The sequence below is a fragment of the Pelophylax lessonae genome (assembly GCF_965119305.1).
Source record: "Pelophylax lessonae genome assembly, chromosome: 13".
Classification (NCBI taxonomy): Eukaryota; Metazoa; Chordata; class Amphibia; order Anura; family Ranidae; genus Pelophylax; species Pelophylax lessonae.
In genome coordinates, this window is record NC_138780.1 from 150,882,886 (window position 1) to 150,909,917 (window position 27,032).

The window sequence follows — 27,032 nt, forward strand, 5'->3', positions numbered from 1 at the left end:
GGACCTAGTGCATTATCCAAAATGTAATAGTTAATGAACTATTGGATCCACATTAACTAGTGTATTTGCAAGCATATTAACAACCTCATCGATCAGAGAACACCAAAGGTAGTACTGTGCTAGATGACTGAGGTGAGTTTTTAAATTAGTAATCTGAACGTCCAGCTTTTCTGTGAGCAGATTCAGTTGTTGTGTCAAACACTTATTAATGTGTCTATTTTTATAATCTAGGGGTCAGTAATTATACATGTTGCTATATATTTTTTTCCATAGATATTACAGACTGAGATATTATTTTCTGTAGTCTCTGATCATCTCTTGTATCATATCTGAAGTCTCTGACCATCTCTTGTATCATGTCTGCAGTCTCTGCCCGTCTCTTGTATCATGCTCACAGTCTCTGATGATCATTCCGCTGTGGCTATTGTATTTTGACAGCCAGCCCATCATCTGTCAAAATACCTAAACCAGGGCTGCATCTGATTGGATGCAGCTACTGTTCAGCTAACAATGTCCTGCCTGGTCGCTTTGATTTTTCAATTGATGGAAGGTAAACTGGACAAAATTTGCATAGTGTATGGTCAGGTTAAACTCTAGTGTATATAGGAGCAAACAGCTCATAACACTTTTCCTAGATTAGATATTTGACACAGGCTCCTGATCCTTTTGCTGCTAGTGTATATGAGACCTTAGAACAGAAGCATCCAAAAGTCTAAGGCCCCTTTCACACAGGGGAGTCCATTGGCGGACTCCGTTTTTCTCAGCGGGGGATCGATCCGCCGATCCCCTGCTGAGCAGGCGGATGGCAGCTGTGTCTCCGCGCTGTCTGTGGAGACAGAGCTGTCAGGTCCCGCTGTTCTCTATGGGGGAATCAGATGGAAATGGACCGCCTGTCCGTTCTCATCCGATCCCATTCAATCCGATCCGCTGGACTGATAGAAAATAGGGTTTCATCCAGATTTGACGGATCGGATGTCAGCGGACATGTCTCCGCTGACATCCGATGCCCCATAGAGATACATGAGGCATCCGTTCAGATCTGCCAAAAAAAAGGACAGGTGGATCTCAACGGTCAGTCGGCGGACTCAGTTTTTCTTAGCGGGGGATCGATCCGCCGATCCCCCGCTGAGCAGGCGGATGGCTGCTCTGTCTCCACGCTGCGTGCGGAGACAGAGCTGTCAGGTCCCCGCTGTTCTCTATGGGGGAATTGGATGGGAAAGGACGGCTGGACAGATTAAAAATAAGGTTTCCAATCGGTCCAGACGGAACAGATCAGATCGGATGTCAGTGGACATGTCTCTGCTGACATCCGATGCCCCATAGAGATGCATGGGGCATCCGCTCAGATCCGCCTGAAAAACGGACAGGTGGATCTGAACGGTCCGCCTGTATGAAAGGGATTTAGGCTCCATTCACACTTGTGCAACTTGTCATGCAACTTTGGACATCAAATTCAAAAAACAAGTCATTCCCCATGTTTTCCATTGATAACCATTTATATATATACATCTTTTGAGGGCCATAGACTTCAATGTTAACCCTCAAAAGTCATACCTGCATGTGATACAATGCAACAGTTGTACATTATCACTGGTCAAAGCCAGTCATATCCAAGTTGCACCCATCCAAAGTTGCATCAAAGTTGCGTGAAAGTTGCAAGTGTGAATGGAACCTAACAGATTTTGCCGCAAATTTTTTGCCACGATTTTGACTAGACTTGAAACAATGCCTATGTCTATGGACCCCAAAATGCATCAAAGTCGGACCAAAGTAGTGCAGGGACTACTTTAAAGTTGTTGCAACTTGAAGTCGCACAGATATGAACAGTACTCATTGGAAATCAGTGAGTACGACTTGTCATGCGACTTTGCAATCCAAAATCGCAGGACAAGTCGCACAAGTGTGAAAGGGGCCTTAAGGTGGATACACACTAAGAAAATCAGCCGAATAATTGTCTGGTTTTCCTCGATGTTGCACAGCAAGTCGAAACCGAGGATGGAAATACACTGTATTGTACGGAAATTCTCATATGACGAAGGCTTTTTTTTGCTGTTTATTGTTTCTGATCATGTGCAGTCTTTTGTATCAGATTTTTCTCGTAGGAAAACCGTACTAAATCAGTACACATCAAACTAAAATCTATAGTTCTGTTAATGTATGAAAAAATGTTGTGGAGTTTGTCCCTTCGGAAATTTACGTTTGGAAAGTCTGAGTCGGATGTCGAGATTTAGATGTACACACTATACGAAAATTTAGGATTGTTCTTCGCACTGAATTTTTTAAACGATTTTCTTATTTGTGTACGATTTTCTTATAGTGTGTTCGCACTGAATTTTTTTAATGGTTTTCTTATAGTATGTACCCTACTTTAGTTTGCATGAAATTGACCTTCACTCCCCTTTCCAGGAGGATGATTATCCTAGAGAAGGACGAGGCTGACCTGGAAATGAGGACAGAAATTGCTCTGAAGCACTTTGCACACATGTATTGTATCCTTGTCCTTGGAGAGGGAATGAGTGATCAGCATCAGCTTGGCTGTGGAATGTAAGTCACTATTTCCATTTATGTATTTTGAAAAATAGGTAAAAACTGATCATTCAGTTTAAATCAGCTAAATGCATCCAAGGTTCATCAGGACAAGGGGGTGATCAATTTCTTACAACTCTTTTTCTGTCAAAAACAGCCTCAGCCTGATTAGAAAAGCCTGTCCCATGCAAGCAGCTGCAGAGTGGGACCCTTGCTCCCTGTGGGAAAGTGGCAGTTTCTTTGTAGAAGTTCAACGTGCTCTCTGTTGATTTAGACCAGGGGTCTCCACACTGTGGCCCACGGGTCAGGTGTGGCCCTTTGCTTGCCTTTTTTCAGTCTTTGGGGGAATATTCCTTCCACTGATATGAGGCACTATTCCTCCAACTGACACCAATGGGGGGCACTATTCCTCCAACTGACACCAATGGTGGGGCACTATTCCTCCAACTGACACCAATGGTGGGGCACTATTCCTCCAACTGACACCAATGGTGGGGCACTATTCCTCCAACTGACACCAATGGTGGGGCACTATTCCTCCCACTGACACCAATGGTGGGGCACTATTCCTCCAACTGACACCAATGGTGGGGCACTAGTCCTCCCACAGACACCAATGGTGGGGCACTATTACTCCCACTGACACCAATGGTGGGGCACTAGTCCTCCCACAGACACCAATGGTGGGGCACTATTCCTCCCACTGACACCAATGGTCGGGCCCTATTCCTCCAACTGACACCAATGGTGGGGCACTATTCCTCCAACTGACACCATTGGTGGGGCCCTATTCCTTCAACTGACACCAATGGTGGGGCCCTATTCCTCCAACTGACACCATTGGTGGGGCACTATTCCTCCCACTGACACCAATGATGGGGCACTATTTCTTCCACTGTTACCAGTGATGGGGAACTAATTCTCTCGGAGAAAAACTAGCCCTTTGTTTTGGAGACCCAGGAGTTAGACCTAGCTCCCAACTGTCCCAGATTTCGAGGGACTGTCCCTCATTTGGAACAAAGTCCATCTGTCCCTCTTTCCACCTCATTTGTCACTCATTTTGGTCTGATCTATATATAGCTGTACATAAAATGCACTATTTATCTATCAGAAATGTATTTTACAGTGCTAAACCTTTCAACCAATTTCTAAATTGCTGCATTTGTAAATTTCAAGAGCCAATTTAAAGGAATAATATTGCTAAAAAAAGTACTTGTGGGTTTACCCAATCTTTTCTTGGTATCCTATGCGTACATCTTTGTGCTATTAGGCATCCGTCATTCCCGTCTTAGAAAGTTGGGAGGTATGCTATAGCTCTGCAATCAACAAAGTTTATGCTGCCTGCTGATTGGAAAGTTTTCTCTCTAACTCTGCATGGGGGCTTTTTGACCTTTGCAGGAAGACCACTACTTCCCCACAGTGAGCAAGGGTCCCACTCTGCAGTTTCTTGCAGAGGACAGGCTTATCTGCTCTGGGTGTAAATTTTTTTTAAAGAAAAGAAACTCTAATGCCCCTTTCACACGGGCTTTCCGATCAGGTCCTGTCAGTTTTTCAGGCTGACCTGATCGGATGCTCCATGCACTCCTATGGAGCGGCGGATGTCAGCAGTGACATGCCTGCTGACACCCGCTGCTATCCGATCCGATGTGGTCCGTGAAATCCAGATGGATAGAAACCCTATTTTTCACCCGTCTGGAGAATCGGATCAGATAGGATCGGTTGAAAACGGACAGGTGGTCCGTTTTCATCAGATCTCCCATAGAGAAGAGAGGGGATCTGACAAGTAAATGGAGACGGACCTGTTATCCGCCTGCTCAGCAGGGATCAGCAGATCGAAAAGACCTGTGTGAAAGGACCCTACGAGTCGACTTTGCACACCGATTGTTTGATGTGCCTGGAATGTATTTAGCTGATTTACAATTATAGCACTGCCCTCTGTAAGGACTGCCACATACCACACTTTCCGGGTCCCCCTGAGTTACCAGCAACAACCTTAACATGAACAGTTTTCCACTTCTCGTCCTTTGCTCGCTCCAATAACCAGTCCAGGGATATTTGGTTGTTTTGTGTTTTATTATAAAATTAGGGATGGGAGAAGGGAATAGTGGGATACTCCGAATTAACTATGCACAATATAAGAGGACTTCTATTTTCATGTACAGCCAGGCTGTTGATTCACCCTGCCACTATAGGTGAATTTGGGAATTAAGTCTCTTTCCTAAGATGACTTGGTGAGCTTGTAATTATCTTCAGGATGCTCTCTCTAGCATCCTCTTTCTATCCACCGCTGACACCTGTCCACTGACTATCCTACACGTGGGGTGGCCCCCCTCAGGTCAGGCCCCTCGACACGAGTCCCTGTACTCACGATACTATGGTCCCAGGGTTTCCCCCTCAGTCAGCTCTCCTGGACCTCTGGGTTCAGCTCCTCTCATCCATTTCTCCGGTCCTCAGGACGACCTGCTGCAACCGCACGCCACTGCTACAGAGAAGGAGGCAGCCGCCCCCTCCCTCCGGGACTCTGCTCTCCAGCCAAAGACTCCGCAGCACATGTGCTTCTGGCTTTTATACAGTATCCCAGAATGCACTGAGGTGACCTGCCCTCTGCCAGTCACCAGGACTGTATCAAAGCCTATGCATCCATTTGTCAGGTTTCCTCCTACTGTCCAACATGCCTCCCTATTGGACCAGTGTGAAACTCTGTAGACACAATGAATCGCCTATTAAGCACAATGAGCAGACCTTACTAACTGATCCTGCTCTTTGGTAGGCTGAGAGCAATATAGATTTACCTGCAGCCCCTCTGGTAAGCAGACAAGGCTCAAAACTATACTCTCAGTAGCACCTACCTAGGAGAGTGCAACACAAAGGCTCGTTCAGACATTAAAAGTGTTTTTTCCAGCTGCTGATTTCTCTTTTTTTCCAAGTTGAAACTGTGTCAAGTCATGCTTTGACATCAGTTTGCTTGTTCCATTTCAAAATGTTCCCTATTTTGGTGTGATTGGGCATCTTATCTATTCGATTATTTGGAAGTGGACAAGTATTGTATAACATATTGCACTTTCTATGTAGTAATTTTTACAATATTTTCTTACTCATTTAATAAAGTATGAGCCCCGGTTCACACTTCTGCGAGTGCCGGGTTCGCATGTAATGTCGGAGCGCACTGCTCCGACATTACATGCGATCAGCTGTGCGGTGCGAGTTTAGCCATACAGTTTGTATGGCTAAATTCGCATCGCACCCGGAGCAAACACGCACAGGAGGCATTTTTGCAGCCGCATCAGGATCGGATCGCACAGCGGTTCACACTTGTGCGATCCGCTCCTGTGCGAACTGCACGATCGCACTGCGATATGCGATCAAACTGGGGGTGTCGTTAAGATTACATTGACACCCCCAGCGTATCGCATATGGCAGTGTGAACTGCCGGGGGTGCGTGTGCGATGCGGGAACAGGCTGCGAATCCGCAGCCTTCCCGCATCGCATAAATGTGAACCGAGCCTAAAAGTAGAACTGCTTGTGTTGCTCAGAGATATAGGGTTTGAAACTGAGATGGAGAATCTGATTATTTGCTATAGGCTTTGCTGAAAGCTGGCCATACACTATACAATCTGATTGTAAAATCGCTTTACAGAGTTGTTTAGAGTTAAGATGGAACATCTAAAGGAGATTTTACAATCAGTATGTATAGTGTATGATCACCTTTAGACATGTTTATAAGGTATGGTGTAAAAGTGCTAAATTTGATGGTATTATGATCAATTATAGTATGAGGTTGCCTGGTGGAAAAAGAGATGTGCTCAATCACTATCACTTGAATTCCACAACCCTGTGTTTGGTGTGTCATTTACTTGTGTTTTTGATTAAAGAACGATTCTTCCTATCAGGAGAGATCAATCGGAAGCAGGTTTGTCCAGCTTTAGGCCCCTTTCACACTGTGGAGTCCATCGGCGCACTCCGTTTTTCTCAGCGGGGGGATCAATCCGCCGATCCCCAGCTGAGCGGGCGGATGGCAGCTCTGTCTCCGCGCTGTGTGTGCAGACAGAGCTGTCAGGTCCCCGCTGTTCTCTATGGGGGAATCGGATGGGAACGGACCGCCTGTCTGTTCTCATCCGATCCGCTGGACTGATGGAAAATAGGGTTTAAATCCATCCGGATTTGACGGACAGGATCGGATCGGATGTCAGCGGACATGTCTCCGCTGACATCCGATGCCCCATAGAGATGCATGGGGCATCCGTTCAGATCCGCCAAAAAAACTGACAGGTGGATCTGAACGGTCCGCCTGTGTGAAAGGGGCCATAACCTGCAGTTGAAGGGCAGTAACACACTACAAAGACAGTTCATTACCATGGCTGATTTAGAAATGATTCAGTGTGATTTAAAATTATTCAGAAGTGAATAAAAGATATTTTTAGATAATATTTAAGTTTTTTTCCAAAGAAAATCTGTGCTTTGCGCGTGCTTAAATGATTACGAAAGACCATTTTTTTTATTATTAAAATAGCAAACATATTACACAATGGTATTGCACAGAGCGGTTTCCCAATCTCCTCTTCTCAGCTTCCCCACCAGCACTGTCTGCTCCTTCTCTTCAATGTCTGGCCCTTAAAGCAAGCTCTTGCTATGTTGCTAGACGTGCGGGCGCGCTCTGAGCTGGGCTCTGTGTTTCTTTAGATACATAGCGCAGCTCAGCTTAATACAGATAATTCATTATTTAAGGTAAAAAAAAAACTTCAGCCTTTACAACAACTTAAAAAGCCTCCTTACCACGTATGGGTGATGGGCAGTAAAAACAGGCAGTTGAGCAGTTCAACAGCAGCCAAGTTAGTTGAATACTGCTGTGGTGGCAGCGCAGCAAAATGTATGCAACCTGTCACATTTGGCAAGAAGTACCATCACCAAACACAACCTATTAAAGTAAATAGGACCACACCGTAAGCGCACTGTAACCGCGTGTAAGTATGCAGTTGCCATGCAGTGAGGTGGGCTGACACTGGTTTAAACAGGCATTTCGGAAGCAACATATCACTTTCGAGCTGCCTGCCAAATACCTCTGAAAAGTGATCTGTGCTGATAAACACTGCTGTACATGTATACAAGCCCTTAAAGCCCCCTTCCCAGCAACACATGCTTGCCTTTCTTTATCTCTCCCACCACTCCCTTCAGCTGATGAGAAGTACACTAATGAAATAACCATTGGGGTTGTATTAATAAAACTGGAGTGTGCAAAATCTGCTGCAGCTCTGCATGGTTGCCAATGAGCTACAAAAATACCTGAAAGTCGATTGGTTTTTAACTTTCTATGCAGAGCTGGACCAGGTTTTGCACTCTCCAGTTTTATTAAAGCAATCCTTTTATGTTTAAGGTTTAATTTATCCTTGTGGTTGAGGGACAATGAAAACAGGTGGTTGAGCCACGTTTTTACCATCAACCAACCGCCCCCCTAAGCTGCAAAAGCAGCCGAACAGGGTTGCACATATGCTGCAACCACGATGCTTTGCAGCTATGAATAAAATGTTGCGTTCCATGCGGTATCCACAGGGTTAAAACAGGCATGAGGAGGTGACAAATCGCCTTCCCACTGCTTGTGAAATGCCTCTAAAAAGTGATCCACTGCGAACTGCCTTTCAGAGAGGCGGCAAGGTCTGCTGCACATTAAAACTTAGCCATAGTATAGGGAAGCATGTGATTTACTCCTTGTGACAATGCTGATGACCGATGATTGGCCCACATAGGAGTGGAAAAACAGCATTCCATTCCAAAATCATGGGCATTAACATGGAGTTGGCCTCCTCTTGACTATATTGTAGATGTGAAACTCAGGTGTCCTAAATGTTTTGCCCATGTAGCATATATGCTGCTGGAGAAGGACTAAAAGATTAAATAATGACGGAGCTGTTCTGCTCAGCGGGGGATTGATCCGCCGATCCCCACTGAGCAGGCGGATGACAGCTCCTTCTTCGCTCTGTGTGTGGAGACGGAGTTGTCAGATCCCCGCTGTCCTCTATGGGGGAATCGGATGAGAACGGGCCGCCTTCTCATCCGATCCAATCCGATCCAATCCGCCAGACGGATGGAAAATAGGGTTTAAATCCGTCCGGATTTGACAGACAGGATCGGATCGGATGTCAGCGGACATGTCTCCGCTGACATCTGCTGCCGCATAGAGATGCATGGGGCATCCGTTCAGATCCGCCTGAAAAACTGACAGGCGGATCTGAACGGACCGTATGTGTGAAAGGGGCCTAGGTCTCACTTAAATTTTTTATGTGTACACAGAGGCAGGGCCAAGCCACCTATAGGCAAGGTAGGCGACAGCCTAGAGCACACACTAGTTGGGGGCGCTGCCAGGGCCGAAACTAGGGGGGCAGGCAGCCGCCTGCCCGTTCTGCCACTTTGGGGGGGTCGCCTGCTGTTCGTTCCGCTACAGCGGGATGTAGGGGCGGCGGCCGCCTGTTCGCTCACCGTTGGGGAGGCTGAGCACTGTCACTTCCCATTCTCTCCAGGGAGAAGCCATGTAGCCTGTACAGAGGAGGAAACTGAAGGATAAAGTCAGCTGACATCCAATAGACCTAAGGAGGAGGAGCTCTGAGAGGAATCCCCATGTCTTGTCATCAGAGCCAGCACTGGAGGCACGTAAAGAGACTGGGAAGGAATCCATCGACATCCCATCACCAATGATCCCATTCCTCCCTCCCCCATCCTATCTGCCACTCATCCCATCCCATCCTATCCCTGCTCTGCCATTCATCCCATCCCTGCTGCCCCTCATCCTATCCCATCCCTGCTGTCCCTCATTCCATCCCTGCTGCCACTAATCCCATCTCATCCCTGCTGCCACTCCTCCCATCGCATCCCTGCTGCCACTCATCCCATCCCTGCTGCCACTCATCCCATCCAACCCCATGCCATCCCTGCTGCCACCCATCCCATTTCACCACAGCTGCCACCCATCCCATCCCATTTTCACCACAGCTGCCACCCATCCCATCACTGCTGTCACTCATCCCATCCCCCCACCACCGCTGCCACCCATCTCATCCCTTCCCGCCACCACTGCCACCCATCCCATCCTCCCACCACCACCGCTGCCACTAAGCCGGGGGGGTTGGCAAAATTAGGTTTTGCCAGGACAGGGATCTCCAAACTATGGCCCTCCAGTTGTTCAGGAACTACAATTGCCATCCCATTCAACCCCATGCCATCCCTGCTGCCACTCATCCCATCCCACCACAGCTGTGACTGATCCCCCCACCCCCGCTGCCACTCATCCCATCCCATTTCATCCCATCCCATCACTGCTGCCACTCATCCCATCCCCCTACCACCACTGCCACTCATCCCATCCCCCTACCACCACTGCCACTCATCCCATCCCCCTACCACTGCTGCCACTCATCCCATCCCCCTACCACCACTGCCACTCATCCCATCCCCCTACCACTGCTGCCACTCATCCCATCCTCCCCCCCCACCGCTGCCACTCATTCCATCCCCCCCCCCCACCATCGCTGCCACTCATCCCATCTCTGCCCATCCCATTCCATCCCACCACCGCTGCCACTCATCCCATTCCATCCCACCACAGCTGCCACTGATTCCATTCCCCACCACCACCGCTGCCACTGATCCCATCACTGCTGCCACTCATCCCAGCTCACCACAGTTGTCACTGATCCCATTTCATCACCACTGCCACTCATCCCATCCCACCACCATTGCCACTGATCCCATTCCATTCCACCACAGCTGCCACTCATCCCATCCCATTACACCACAGCTGCTTTTCACCCCATCACCGCTGCCACTCATCCCATCACCGCTGCCACTCATCCCATCACCACTGCCACTCATCCCATCCCACCACCATTGCCACTCATCCCATCCCGCCACCGTTGCCCCTCATCCCATCCCACCACCGTTGCCACTCATCCCATCCCACCACAGCTGCCACTCATCCCATCCCACCACAGCTGCCACTCATCCCATCCCACCACCGCTGCCACTCATCCCATCCCATTTCACCACAGCTGCCACCCATCCCATTTTCACCACAGCTGCCACCCATCCCATCACTGCTGCCACCCATCCCATCACCGCTGCCACTCATCCCATCCCCACACCACCGCTGCCACCCATCACACCTCTGTTGCCACCCATCTCATCCCTTCCCACCACCACTGCCACCCATCCCATCCTCCCACCACCACCGCTGCCACTAAGCTGGGGGGGGGGGGGGTTGGCAAAATTAGGTTTCACCAGGACAGGGGTCTCCAAACTATGGCCCTCCAGTTGTTCAGGAACTACAATTGCCATCATGTCTAGTCATGTCTGTGAATGTCAGAGTTTTACAATGCCTCATGGGACTTTTTTTAGTTCGGCAACAACTAGAGGGCCATAGTTTGGAAATCCCTGGCCTTAGGTGTAAAAAATCTTTGCACCAGCCCTGCCTAGAGGACAAAGTACATGCACTACTTTGTCCCTTCTTCCTATGTTCTGTCTAAAGCTGTCCATAGCCAGATCGAAACTTGGCTGGTTCAGCAGGGACCAGCTGGATTTCAATCTGTGTGTGGCCAATCAGCCACAGCTGCTGATGATTATATTCTGACAATGGAGAGTCCCACTGTCTGAACGCAATGTCCCGACAGTGGGGATTCCTCCATCCACCTCGTTTGGAAACAAATGCTGGCCGGAAAAAAAAAAAAGCAACCATGTATGGCAAGCTGTGAGATCAGATAGGGTGCTACCTGCATGGCTGCCAAAAACACAGGTAACAAAGGAGACGGCTGATTTATTGATGGCCCTTTTCACTGTCTTCAAACATTTTCCCACTTGCCTGGAACATTTTTAGCTGACAGGCCCCCCTCTCCTTGCATTCCTGATGAGATGCTCCTTGCTAGCTGCATTGTCGAACAGCTGTGGAGGCATGACCTGTTCCATTTCACAGATAGCCTTAGCACCTCAAAAGATTGGACAATACACTATGTAGCTCTGCCCCCGTAGCAGTCACTGAGTATAGATCTATCTTGGGTCTCCCTCCGATTATCCTTTTGCCAGATACTGGGCATTTTCACACTGCCAGGTGCACACACACTTTTTAACCCTTTGCTTGTGTAAGTAGCAGACTCAGTGAACTCTCTATCTTCAGGACACTAGTGTCCCCTTTAGCTTACACCCAGCCCACTGACTTTCTAGCACCAAGAGGGGGATTTTAAGCGCAACAGTCTCTAGGATCCCAGGAGCTCACAAGGCCCTGATCGCAGGTCACCTTCCTCCATGATACCAGGCGAGATCTATGGACATCCTCCCTCGGTCAGCTCTCAAAAGAATCCCAGGGTTTCAGCAACTCTGTTTCTGGCCCTCAGGTCGACCGGCCTTTGCTGGGGAGAGGCAGCAACCCCCCTCCCCATCTGGACCCCACTCTCCAGCCGAAGATCAGGAGCCCCATGTGCCCCCAGATATAAATACAATCAACCAGCATGCATCGGGGTATCTCCCATGCCTATTGGCCAGGGCTGTACAGATATCCCCTGCTCTCATCTGCATGGTTTCCTCCCACTGCCCAATACACTTTATCACTATTGGATCAGTGTGAAATATCAAGCCAGGATGAGCAGCAACAGAGCATACTAGGCAAGTTCTATGTAAGGCCTCATGCACACGCAGGAAGTTTGAAAAAACGAGCTGCAAAGCCAGTTCTGACGCCAGGAAAAAGCAGCTGTAAAATCATGCTTTTACAAGCGTTTTTTTTTTGGCGTTAATGCACGTTTTAGCTACGTTTAGCAGCCTTTCTCTGCCCTCTTCTATTTTTCCAGCCTCCAATCCAACAACTACAGCTTAAAAACGTCTGACATGGCTTAATGCTGTATGTAGCCTTTAGCAGCCTTTAGCAGCGTCAGGCGTTTTTACAGCTTAACGCTGCTGCTCCAGAACGCACTGGCCCTGGGTTTTTTTTACAGCTTAAAAATGCCTATGCCACTTGCAGCTGCTAAAAGCCTGTGTGTGCATGAGGCCATAAAATAACACGGAGGGGCGTTTTTAAGCTGCAAAAAAAAAAAAAAAACGCCTGAAGCTCCTAAAAGCAGCTGTAAAATGATTCCTAACAATCACAGCTCTCTGTTAAGCATACAGCTCCTAGATTTACCTGGCTGTCTCCCTGTTAGGCAGAGAAACCAAAAACTATATACAGCTACACTAGCACCTATCTAGGACGGTGCTACAACAACATATGCTCCCCTGGGGAGCGAGCAGTACACATTATTTAAAATTGAAGTGAGTAAACCTATTGATTTTCCCTGTAGGGCAATACATAGGTTCACTTTAACCCTGTACAAAAAAGTGTCAACCACCCCAACCTATAACTGGCCTTTGCAGTAAGGTGCACATTAAAGGTCAATCCACATCACAAACAAACAGGGCCGGACTGGCCTACTGGGATACAGGAAAATGTCCCAGTAGGCCAGGAAGTCCCCCTGCCTTGGGGCTGCCTGAACGTCAGCGGCACCACAGCCTCTGACCACCTCCTGTACCATGTCTGCACTTTTAACCGGAATTTGCTATATATATATATATATATATACAGTATATATATATAGCTATATAAAGCCCTATATGCTTTCATATCTGTCTTATCTATAATACACTCTTCAAATGTGCTTTAAAATGCATGGTTTTCCATGACGTTATGCTGTTGGGATAGTATAATAATGCTATGGGGCTGGTATGAAATTATTTCCAGGGCTGAATTTTATTCCCAGTCCAGCCCTGCAAACAAACAAAAGGTTTCCCAGCACACTTACCAGCCAGCCTTCAAAAAAAAAACAAACAAAAACAGAGGGTTTTGTTTGCACACATTTGCAAATATATACATAAGCCACAGTGTCCATGCCAAGGAACCTCTGTATATACTGCGGTCCTAGCTATTAATTCGAGATCGACCGATTATCGGCAACACCGATATATCGGGGGCCACTATGCACTTTCCCCAATATATCGGAATCGGCCTTTGGATTTACCGATATTGCCGATATTTTCGTGACGTCATTGCGTATGTTGAGCCACGCCCTCCGCGCACTGAGCAGCTCTTAGGCCGCCACCCTCAGCCTCGTTACAGTGCCTTTTACCCGCTGCGGCCACACTGGAGTCTGCATACTGCACAGGCGGTCAGTAGGGACAGTTCTTCTACATCTAGTGAGTGAACAGTGACCAACAGCCTGACACACGTTCTGTATCTGTTCTGTGAGTGATAACAGTGACCAACACTGACTGACACACGTTCTGTATCTGTTCTGTAACACAGCCACCGCGGCCACCCACCACCCACAGCTGCCTGGTGCAAGCCAGCAACCCAGTCCCACGCACCCACTGTGTATGTGCCAGGCCAGCCACCACACAGGGTGCCAGCCAGACAGACACCAAAGGGTACCAGCCAGCCACCAAAGGTTGATGACAGCCAGCCACCCACCCGGTGCCAGCCAGCCAGCCACGAAAGGGCGCCAGACAGCCAGCCATCAAAGTGGTGCCAGCCAGCCACCACAGGGTGGCACTGCCAGCCAGTCACCAAAGGGTGCCAGCCAGCCAGCCACCCACCACAGGGTGCCAGCCAGACAGCCACCCACCACAGGGTGCCAGCCAGCCAGCTACCCAGCACAGGGTGCCAGCCAGCTACCCACCACAAGGTGCCAGCCAGACAGCCACTCTCCACAGGGTGCCAGCCACCCACCACAGGGTGCCAGCCAGACAGCCACCCACCACAGGGTGCCAGCCAGACAGCCACCCACCACAGGGTGCCAGCCAGACAGCCACCCACCACAGGGTGTCAGCCAGCCACCCACCACAGGGTGCCAGCCAGCTACCCACCACAAGGTGCCAGCCAGACAGCCACCCACCACAGCGTGCCAGCCGGCCAGCCACCCACCACAGGGTGCCAGCCAGACAGCCACCCACTACAGGGTGCCAGCCAGACAGCCATCCACCACAAGGTGCCAGCCAGCTACCCACCACAAGGTGCCAGCCAGACAGCCACCCACCACAGGGTGTCAGCCACCCACCACAGGGTGCAGCCAGCCAGCCACCCACCACAGGGTGCCAGCCAGACAGCCACCCACCACAGGGTGCCAGCCAGCCACCCACCACAGGGTGCCAGCCAGCTACCCACCACAAGGTGCCAGCCAGATAGCCACCCACCACAGGGTGCCAGCCAGACAGCCACCCACTACAGGGTATAAAAAAGGAGTAAAATCAGCGCACATACTCTTAATATCGGTGAACCATAAATATATGTATATAAGTAGATAAATAATACTAATAAATACCATAAAATCTTCATCAATCTTCACACAATAAATAGCAAAGTGCTCATGTGCCGGATGAATATCACAAATAAATGCTAATAGAATAAATAGCAAAGAATACTAATAAATACTATAAAATCTTCATCAATCTTCACACAATAAATAGCAAAGTGCTCATGTGCCGGATGAATATCACAAAGAAATGCTAATAGTGCACTTAAGTGATTTGAAAGGTGATCAATAAATAATAATGAATTATTGCAACTGAGTGACAATCCTGTGCCAAGTGAACCACTGTGAACAATTCAGTTGCATCAAAGTACTGATCCAATGATCAGCAAGAAAAGAAAAAAGAAAGAGGCAAAAAAAAATGAAAAAGTGCCCTATGAAGAGTGAACCACTGCAATTCTTCAATTTGTAAAGCGGAATAAATCAGTAAATAATAACAAAAGTGGTTATCCTAGTATAAAATGACAGGTGCTGGAAGGTTAAAAAAATTAAAAATAAACAAAATAATTGTGTGCCCTATGAAGGGTAAACCACTCCGACTATATAACAAAGTGCCAAACATACAGTGGGTACGGAAAGTATTCAGACCCCCTTAAATTTTTCACTCTTTGTTATATTGCAGCCATTTGCTAGAATCATTTAAGTTCATTCTTCTTCCTCGTGAATGTACACATAGCACCCCATACTGACAGAAAAACACAGAATTGTTGACATTGTTGCATATTTATTAAAAAAGAAAAACTGAAATATCACATGGTCCTAAGTATTCAGACCCTTTGCTGTGACACTCATATATTTAACTCAGGTGCTTTCCATTTCTTCTGATCATCCTTGAGATGGTTCTACACCTTCATTTGAGTCCAGCTGTGTTTGATTATACGGATTGGACTTGATTAGGAAAGCCACACACCTGTCTATATAAGACCTTCCAGATCACAATGCATGTCAGAGCAAATGAGAATCATGAGGTCAAAGGAACTGCCTGAAGAGCTCAGAGACAGAATTGTGGCAAGGCACAGATCTGGCCAAGGTTACAAAAAGATTTCTGCTGCACTTAAGGTTCCTAAGAGCACAGTGGCCTCCATAATCCTCAAATGGAAGACGTTTGGGACGACCAGAACCCTTCCTAGAGCTGGCCGTCCGGCCAAACTGAGCTATCGGGGGAGAAGAGCCTTGGTGAGAGAGGTAAAGAAGAACCCAAAGATCACTGTGGCTGAGCTCCAGAGATGCAGTCAGGAGATGGGAGAAAGTTGTAGAAAGTCAACCATCACTGCAGCCCTCCACCAGTCGAGGCTTTATGGCAGAGTGGCCCGACGGAAGCCTCTCCTCAATGTAAGACACATGAAAGCCCGCATGGAGTTTGCTAAAAAACACCTGAAGGACTCCAAGATGGTGAGAAATAAGATTCTCTGGTCTGATGAGACCAAAATAGAACTTTTTGGCCTTAATTCTAAGCGGTATGTGTGGAGAAAACCAGGCACTGCTCATCACCTGTCCAATACAGTCCCAACAGTGAAGCATGGTGGTGGCAGCATCATGCTGTGGGGGTGTTTTTCAGCTGCAGGGACAGGACGACTGGTTGCAATCGAGGGAAAGATGAATGCGGCCAAGTACAGGGATTTCCTGGACAAAAACCTTCTCCAGAGTGCTCTGGACCTCAGACTGGGCCTAAGGTTTACCTTCCAACAAGACAATGACCCTAAGCACACAGCTAAAATAACGAAGGAGTGGTTTCACAACAACTCCGTGACTGTTCTTGAATGGCCCAGCCAGAGCCCTGACTTAAACCCAATTGAGCATCTCTGGAGAGACCTAAAAATGGCTGTCCACCAACGTTTACCATCCAACCTGACAGAACTGGAGAGGATCTGCAAGGAGGAATGGCAGAGGATCCCCAAATCCAGGTGTGAAAGACTTGTTGCATCTTTCCCAAAAAGACTCCTGGCTGTATTAGATCAAAAGGGGGCTTCTACTAAATACTGAGCAAAAGGTCTGAATACTTAGGACCATGTGATATTTCAGTTTTTCTTTTTTTAATAAATCTGCAACAATGTCAACAATTCTGTGTTTTTCTGTCAGTATGGGGTGCTATGTGTACATTCATGAGGAAGAAGAATGAACTTAAATGATTTTAGTAAATGGCTGCAATATAACAAAGAGTGAAAAATTTAAGGGGGTCTGAATACTTTCCGTACCCACTGTATACACTGTAATCAGTGTGAAGATACAAAAATTGTGTAGTAATCCAGAAGTGAGGTACAATCAATGTACTCAATGCTAATAAATAAATTAAGTAAAGTTCATATGTAGTGAAGTGATCAGATGCTTCCGGTGACCCCCAGTGCGGACTTTGGTGAGCTAGAAATCAATAAATAAGTGTAATGGCCGCTCACCTCCATTAACACTCTTAAGAGCGTTTCAGGTATTACAACCTGCAGACTTTGGGGGATGTCTCCTCTGGTGTTTTCCTCAAATATGTAGGTACACTGTGTGCATCACAATAACAGTCTTCTATGGGGGCTCCGATAGGTAATAACTGCTGTAAAGCTCTTTAGGGCACTCGTTTACCAGGAAAAGACATGAAGGGTTCTCATGGTGTAGTATATTAAAATAAATCTTAATGGATCAAAATAAAAGTTGCACTTACAATTGAGTAGAATACAAAGCGCATTCACAAGGGGATAGATGCCGCCGATGTGGTTTCAGTACTCGCTCCAATACTTCTGGTCTCAGCCGTAGACCGGAAGTGACGTCACCACGGCTTTCCCCACGCGTTGCGTCACAATAACACATGACTTTATCAAGGGTAGCCTATTGGGTGACAGTCTGTGGAATATATAGCGTCCTGGTATCCATGGGAACCACTACAGGGTGCCAGCCAGCCACTCACAGGGTGCCAGCCAGACAGCGACCCACCACAAGGTTCCAGCCAGCCAGCCACCAACCACAGGGTGCCAGCCAGCCACCCACCACAGGGTGCCAGCCAGACAGCCACCCACCACAGGGTGCCAGCCAGCTACCCACCACAGGGTGCCAGCCAGACAGCCACCCACCACAGGATGCCAGCCAGCCACCCACCACAGGGTGCCAGCCAGACAGCCACCCACTACAGGGTGCCAGCCAGCCACTCACAGGTTGCCATTTTGTGTAAGCCTATATTAGTGTCTGAATCTTTCTTGTTTCAATGGAGATGGATGGAGATAGAAAAATTAAAAGTTTGGTCTGGGACTATTTCTCTTCTCCATCTCCAGGAAAATCAGCAGCACTGTGCAACACTTGCAAAAACAATGTGAGCATGAGATCAATAACTGCAAAAAACAAAAATACGTCTAATCTTTGGGCGCATCTAAGAGTTCATCATGTTGAATTGTATAATGCAGCACAGAAAAAACAAAATTAATCACAAGGTGAATCATCCCTATCCCAGGCAACAATAACAGATATGTTTCAGAAAAAAACAGGTGGCTAAAATCTGATGGAAGATCCCAAATGCTGGACAGAGTAATCACAGAGATGATGGTGACTGATAACCAGCCATTTACAATAGTGTCTGACTCTGGATTTAAGCGGTTGATGTCCATAGTTGAGCCAAGGTACACACTGAAGAGTGACAAGTTTTATGGAAATGAAATGCTGCAAAAGATTCACCAAAAGGTCGTTGACAAAGTAAAGACTATGCTGCAACCAGAGAATGCTGGCAACTCACTCTCATTCACGACGGACTGCTAGTCAGGACAAACAGAATCACTAATGAGTCTTACATGCCACTTCATTGACAGCGGATGGACAAGAAGGCATTTGGTGTTGAATACAGAAGTGATGCAACGATCCCACACTGGGGGAGTACATTAAAGAAAAGTTTCTAGGCATGCTAGAAGAATGGGGAATCACCAAAGACCGAGTGATGCTTGTGCTGCGAGACAGCGGAGCGAACATGGTTAAAGGTAAGAGACTTGCTGAAGTGTCAGACCTCAGTTGCATGGCACACACCCTCCAACTGGTGGTAAATGATGGTCTGTCATACCAGAAAGCTTTGCTGGACATTATTACCATGCTGAAGAAGTGTGCAGGCCATTTCCACTATTCTGTTCTTGCCAAGCAGCGACTGAGGTGCATTCAGGAAGACCTTGGCCTACCCAAAAACAACCTAATACAGGCTGTTCCAACACGATGGAACTTAATGCTACACATGTTACAAAGGATGCTGGAGCAGAAGCGAGCTCTCACTATATATTCTGGTGAATATGGACTTGGAGGACATTCTTGCCCTACTGCAGATCAGTGGGACATAGTAGCCAACATTATAGAGATGCTCGTACCCATTGAGGAAGTGACACTGGAGGTGAGTCATTACGACTCATCTGTTTCCTCTGTGATCCCATGTGTGAGAGTTCTGAAGATGCTTCTTCAACAGAATGAAGGACCCAACACACGTGGCATCAAAGCATGTAGGCAGGCCATGAGGGACAGCAACTTTGCCAAAAGGTTTGAGAAGCATGAGGAGAATAAAATGTTGTGCTTGCATGTCTTTTGGATCCTCGATACAAGAACCATCCTTTCTCTTCTGATAATGTATTGGCCAAGGCAAAGCAATGGCTGACAGAAGATATTCAACAGAAGGTGCAGGAGGTTCCTCCTGAGGAAAAGAAAAGCCAAGGACAAGAAGAGAAAGTTTTTGATGTGGAAGAGCAGGATGCAGGAGAAAAATGTCCCAAAAGACAATGGACAGAAGAGAAAATTCATTGTGGTCAAATAGATGCAATGTTCAGCGTTTTATTGGGGCCTCATGCAGAGGATTCATCTGAATCGGCAATAATGAGCCTGGATGATGAACTTCATCTCTATTTGAAGGAACCAGTAATTGACAGAAGAAGTGATCCTCTTCAATGGTGGAAAGAAAATGAGTCACGCTACAAAAGACTTGCTTCTCATGCTAGAAGATACCTTTCTGCTCCTCCTTCCTCAGTACCAAGTGAGCGTGTTTTTTAGTGAAGTGGCAGCAATTTATGAAAAGAAAAGAAGCCGTTTAACTGGTGAACATGCTGAAATGTTATGCTTTCTGCACTATAATATTGTTCTACTTAACTGGGAGTATTGATTTGAAAGTGTAGTAGTAGTGTCTGTCCACCAGTCCACTGAGTCTTCCCAATCCACTGTCTAGCTTGTGTCTATCTATTTTTTCTAGCAGTTTTGCACTGAGTGTGCTGCGCTGCAGTCAGTGCAAAACTGCTAGAATAAAAATAGTCATAGTAGACAGTGGATTGAAGTCGGTGCCAGTGGACTCCTGCTGCAGTAGAATGCCACTCACTGCTGCAATCATTTTAAATCACTACTGCAGTAGTGCAGTAGTGATTTAAAATTATTGCAGTGAGTGAGTGCCCTACTGCAGGGGTAGTCACTGACTATAGTCCAATCCACTGTGTAGCTGTTTTTTCTAGCAGTATTGCACTGACTGCACTGGTTGCAGTGAGTGCCATACTGCAGAGGTAGTCCTCCATTGACTCCAGTCCAATCCACTGTGACGTGTGTAGCTGTTGTCTTGCTTTTTTTCTTAGCAGTATTGCACTGACTGCAGTAGTTGCAGTGAGTGCCATACTGCAAACAGGGGTAGTCCTCCACTGACTCCAGTCCAATCCACTGTGACGTGTGTAGCTGTTGTCTTGCTCTTTTTATAGCAGTTGTGCACTGACTGCACACTGCAGTAGTTGCAGTGAGTGCCTTACTGCAGAGGTAATCCTCCACTGACTCCAGTCCAATCCAGTATGTGTATTTATTGTGTAGCTGTTGTTGTTGCCTAGCTTTTTTTCTAGCAGTTTTGCACTGACTGCACTGCAGTAGTGAATTAAAACATATTGCAGCGAGTGAGTCCACTACTGCAGCACTTTATTATACATTAATGCACAATCAGATGATGTGAAATGCAAAGCAAATGTCCCTGCAATTGAAGTTTTCCTATCAGTTTTTATGCAGTTAAGGTGTGAAGAATGAGCACTTAATGTTAAAAATGTTAATAAATACATTTTAACATGTTTATTAAGAGATTTGTGTCGAAATTTGTGTTTTTTTGGCAAAATTTTACATGTGTGAAAATATCGGCCAATATCGCCCGATACCGATATGCGATCGTGGAAATATCGGTATCGGCAACGAAAAACCGATATCGGTCGATCACTAGTATTAATATACAGAGCCTCCAAAGTAGGAGCACATATAAGAATGGATATATTAAGGGCAGGTATGCCTGGAGGGAGCCCATCCCTCCTTAAAAGCACAGGGATGCATGTGGTCCGTTGGCATGGTCACTTTAAACCTGTCATGAGCAAAATACAAATGCTGCCAATGCTGAGCACTCTTTCTAAATGCTAGTTTCCTGGCTCTCAAGTGGTGCTTTTCAATATTTTGAGTCACTGATCTGCAACAAGTATGCAAATATGAACTTCTGAATTTTCTCTAACCATGGTCTGCAGATCAGTGACTCGAACTATTGAAGCCATTGGGTCAGCATGACAGCCAGGTGTCTGCCATTTTCAGAAGGAAGTCAGCAACAGCAGCTCCTTGTATTCCTTTCATGACAGGTTTGCTTTACGTATTGCCCGCCATCTGTGTTCCATTTTGCGTGTCCTGTCCAGTAAAGAATCCATTGACTTAGTCAGAACATGCCATTTTCAGCCTTGGCACAGCACATGGTAGGTTTGCTTTGGCTTAATGCTCATCGCTCGGCAGTGCTTATTAACTATTTACATATTTGTCCTACGGCCAACGCAGAGCATTTCAGGACAAGTGCCTGCTACTTTCTTTGTTCCCTGCTGAAAAGATATTTGTTTAGCTTGTACCGACACCAGCGAGACCCTTTTCCAAAACTGGTTCCAGTCGGTTCACTCTTTAAAGATCAGTTGGACCTTTTGGTGAATAGATTTTACTCAGCACTTTAGGCAGACACGCCCTAACAGAACATTTCACAGACTTGTGCGGTATTTATTATGTTAGGTTGCATAGCTGCAGCACTGTTTGCTTACTTAGAATTTAAATATTTAGATATCTTTGATCGAAACGAGATACAACCGTCCCCGAGGGAGGATATTCAAAATGTTGGATTATGAAATACAAAGTGCAAACTACACATTAGGCATTGTGTCATCTAATAACACAATTCTAGTATATTCAACATTTTTTTTTCTGCAGCGTGTCACTTCTTTCTTTTATCAAAACCAAGTTAAAGTCAAAGCTTTTAGGCCTCATGCACACTGGCAGGGTTTTTTGTCTCAGAAAATAGGTGCAGGAACTCAGCCACGACCCCCAAACACCCCCCCCCCCCACACACACACACCCTCCAAACTACATCAAATTAATGGGTGTGGTCAGATTTCACTAACAGTGTAAGGATCTTAAAGGAGCACTAAATACCAGGAGTGCATTAGGTACCAAGTATAGAGTTTGAAGGTGGGGGTTACACGCAGAGTGCAGAGTTCAGGGATGCAGTACTTGCAGAGTTCAGGGGTGCGCTATGTACTTAGTGTAGAGTTCAGAGGTGCGCTTCATACAGAGTGCAGAGTTCAGTCTACTTCCACAGCTACTTACCCCTGTATCCCTCATCTACATCCCTCTTTAGCTCTGAACTTCTGCATGAAACCTCCCCTCCACTGCCCCAATCTTCTCCCCCCTCTTTAAAAGCTCCACCATCTTTCACATGTCTTACTTTTGTTGCCTTATTAAGCTGAAGCATCCAGTCAGTTCTAGTGCCTCCCCATACACTGTATGTGGCTCTGCCTCTCTCGCTTGCAGGGTGATCATCCAGTAGAGGTGTAGGCATTGGCACTGCAACCTAGGCACCTGAATCCCCCTTGTCCCCATCCTGGACTCAGTGGGAGCCGCTCAGGACAGGAGATCAGATTTATGGGAGCCATTGGGGGACGAGCTATCACTTGTAAGTACAGAAGCTGGGCTTCTGTGTTTACAAGTTATGGTGGTGAGCACAAAGCAGAGGGCCTGACCCAGAGGTGGTTCCACCAAGTTCCAGCTGAAAAAAAGCCCTGCACACTGGACATTATCAAAATATCCATAAAGGAAGACATTATCAAAATGTCAGTAGAAAGCTGTAGCTGTAGAAGGCTTTTTTCAACTTTTTTGCAGTAGTGTTTTTCAGGGTTTTTTTTAGCTGTTTTTCAACTGTAACGTTTTTTTTTTAGCTACATTATATTCCCACAAAAGCTTACATTGATAAACGCCGAATAGCAGCTTTTATCAGAGTTTGAGCATTTTTACAGCTGAAAAACGCCTCTTAAAATTAACTAGTTCTTGGTTTTTTTTCCAGCCAAAAAACGCCCCTGCCAAAAACTGCTGATAACAGCCTATGTGTGCATGGACACATATGATAACATGCTGGGGAGTTTACTGGCTGTAGAAAAAAAACGTCTGATGCCAAAAACAGCAGCTGTAAAAACGTCCAGTGTGCATGAGGCCTTATAGTCCTGTATGGCTATATGTTATGATATTCAACTGGTTCTCACTTGGACATACCTGATAATACCACTATCTGTTGGTAGAAGTGTGCTTCCCTCCCTTCTACTCCTGTGCTCTATGGTGGCATGGATGAGTAAGGGCATACCTCTCATCACACACAAGGGAAGGGGCATGTCTGACCAGGTCTGTTAGATTACAGAACCCACTAGGAAGGGTTGTCAGGTTCTGAAGCCTTTTTAGGATTCATTTAAGTGTGCAGCCGGAGGCGGTAAAACCAGGAGGTTGAGCTGCAGATTCCCCCCCCAAACCTTCAGGTGCTGCATACAGGCAACCCACTCATGTCTATTGGGATGCAACGGCAGGTAGCACAGACAGCCACTCATCCTAATTTGACAGCAATGTGGGTATGGGTAAGCAGACAATCTGCTTTCCGGGCCACACCCCCTCATGGCCGTTAAATGGGGACTAGTGGCTGTGGCTGTGACCGTGCAGCTGCTGTGTTTCAATAGACATGAATGTGCTTCGTGCACCCAGCCGCTGAAGTCAGATAGACAAGACGCTCAGTGACATACTACAGGTGTCAGCGGCCATCTAGGTAACTATATTTATTCCTTAATGAAATCAGTTTATAGTTTAGGTTACCTTAAGTTAGTTATCTGAAATCTGTTTTTACTGAAAGCTCAAAGTTGTAATCAAACTTTCCATGTATGTGCCTGGTCAAAATATTGTTGGTAGAAAAGGGAGGTAGTTATATGGCTTACACCAGGGCTGGCCCAAGACATTGTGCTGCCTGGGTCCAAGAATAAAATGCTGCCCCCCCCCCAAAAAAAAAAAAAAAATATCACGCTCACCGAAAGGCCCTCACATCTTCTATTTTATATCATGATAGTTACAACTAAAATTACATTTATCAGGAAGTTAGATTTACATGCAACAGCACCTTGTCTATATGCAAAATCTTTATGGGCTGCATTGTGTGTGTTTTTGTAGCAGTGTGTGTGTTGTGTGTGTGTGGTGGGGGGGGGGGGAGTAATAAGGGGCTGCTTTGTGTGTGTGGGGGGGGTTTAAGGGGCTGCTTTGTGGGGTATAGGGATAAAAAAAGTATTAACATTATTCAATTTAACCACTTTAATACAGGGCAGTTAAACACCTTCCCGCCCAGACCAATTTTCAGCTTTCAGCGCTCTCACACTTTGAATGACAATTGCTCAGTCATGCTACACTGTAACCAAACAAAATTTTTATCATTTTTTTCACACAAATAGAGCTTTCTTTTGGTGGTATTTGGTCACAACTGGGTTTTTTATTTTTTGTGATATAAGCAAAAAAAGAGCAAAAATTTTGAAAAAAAACACTTTTTTTTAGTTTCTATTAAAACATTTTGCAAAAAATTAATTTTTCTTCATACATTTTGGAGAAAATGTATACTGCTACTTATCTCTAGTAAAAATAACCCATATTAGTGTATATTATTTAGTCTGTGTGAAAGTTATTGAGTCTAGAAGCTATGGTACCAATTCCTGAAAATTGATCACACCTGATGTACTAACGGCCTATCTCCTTTCTTGAGGCCCTAAAATGTCAGAACAGTACAAATACCCCCCAAATGACCCCTTTTTGGAAAGTAGACAGTCCAAGGTATTTAGTAAGAGGCATGGTGAGTTTTTTGAAGTTTTAATTTTTTCCCACAATTCTTGGGAAAATGAAGAAAAAAATATTTTTTTCTTTTTTTTCCCACAAAGTTGTCAATTTATAAACTATTTCTAACACCTAGCATGTACACAGCAAAAATGACACCCCAAAATACATTCTGCCACTCCTCCTGAGTATGGCAATACCACATGTGTGAGACTTTTACACAGCCTGGCCACATAAAGAGACTCAACATCCAAGTAGCACCGCCAGGCATTCTAGGAGCATAAATTACACACATACTTTTCTGACTACCTATCACACTTTTGAAGGCCCTGGAGCACCAAGACAATGGAATTGCCCACAAAATGACCCCATTTTGGAAAGAAAACCATCCAACGTATATTCTATGAGGCATTGTGAGTCTTTTGAACATGTCATTTTTTTCCACAAGTTTTTGGAAAATGTGGCAAAAAAAATGAAAACCTATTTTTTTTACACAAAGTTGTCAATTTATAGGATATTTCTAACACATAGCATGTACATAGCAAAAATGACACCCCAAAATACATTCTGCCACTCCTCCTGAGTATGGCGATACCACATATGTGAGACTATTACACAGCCTGGCCACATAAAGAGACTCAACATCCAAGCAGGACCGCCAGGCATTCTAGGAACATAAATTACACACATGATTTTCTGACTACCTATCACACTTTTGAAGGCCCTGGAGCACCAAGAAAATGGAATTGCCCACAAAATGACCCCATTTTGGAAAGAAAACACTCCAACGTATATTCTATGAGGCATTGTGAGTCTTTTAAACATGTCATTTCTTTCCACAAGTTTTTGGAAAATGTGGGAAAAAAATGAAAACCTATTTTTTTTTACACAAAGTTGTCAATTTATAGGATATTTCTAACACATAGCATGTACATAGCAAAAATGACACCCCAAAATACATTCTGCCACTCTTCCTGAGTATGGCGATACCATATGTGTGGGACTTTTACACCGCCTGGCCATAAACCGAGACTCAACATCCAAGTAGACACCTTCAGACGTTCTAGGAGCATGCATTTTACATCTAATTTCCTGACAACCTATTACATTTTTGAAGGCCCTTCATATTTCTAACGCATAGCATGTACATACCAATTACACCCCAAAATATATTCTGCTGAGCAAAGGGTAAACAAAAGATTACCTGTGGTTTTAGTAGTGGTCCACAGAGGAGAGAATCCAGGTAGAAGGCAGGGATGTGGTCCGTGACAGCAAAAGCAATCGGACAGGCAGCAGGCAGAAATACTGCCCATAGTCATTACAGGCAGCAGGCAGGAGTACTGTGCATAGTCATTACAGGCAGCAAGCAGGGATACTGTCCATAGTCATTACAGGCAGCAAGCAGGGATAGTGTCAGCACAGCCAAGCATTGGTCCAGGTAGCAGGCAGAGATGTGGTCTATAAAGTCCTGGGTCATTATATGCAGCGATATGTTCAACACAGCCAAAATATTGATCCAGGCAGCAGGAAGGACCATCACGCTTAGGCCTCTGTCAGGAAAGAATGGGGACAGGGGTAGAGGCTTCTCCCACCCAAATCGCTTTGAAGCCTCCGGACTCCAGACCCTGTTATGGGAACACAGAAAACCAAAAACGGTTTTTCCATACTCCTAACTCTCTTCTGAAGCCCCTCACATATATGTGAGACCCCTGTCTACTGAAGTAGAAGGGCAAAAGATCAGTCCAAGTGGCAGGCAAAAAGCGTGGTTGATTAGCAGGCCGGGTCGGTACACTTGGAAGTCAGAAACTTGGTTTAAAACGGCAGGCAAAGGCATCGTCGGTAAACAGGCTGAGGTCGGTACACATGGATTTCAGAAACTTGGTTTTTAAAACGGCAGGCAAAGGTATCGTCGGTAAACAGGCCAGGGTCTGGTAACGTAGAAACATGGTAGCATGGTGATCTGGACGGGTATTTCAAAATGGGAAATGGCAGTCTTAAAATTAAGGGGATCTAAAATCATATGGCTGTATGGTAGATTTTGAAGCAATCTCCAATGCATAGGCCAGGTTGGGAGGGACAATGATAACTTGTGTCTCTTCT

The 27,032-nt window shown here is 46.1% G+C and overlaps 1 protein-coding gene across 2 annotated transcripts in view; it reads left to right on the forward strand.

Annotated features, from left to right (window-relative positions):
* PPP1R36 (protein phosphatase 1 regulatory subunit 36) overlaps positions 1 to 27,032 on the forward strand; it is an 80,670-nt gene that overhangs the window by 29,461 nt on the left and 24,177 nt on the right. For both annotated transcript variants that reach the window (XM_082275219.1, XM_082275220.1), the window contains exon 6: positions 2,407 to 2,544. In XM_082275219.1, the coding sequence (XP_082131345.1) occupies positions 2,407 to 2,544 (138 nt within the window). The remainder of the gene's footprint in view (positions 1 to 2,406; positions 2,545 to 27,032) is intronic.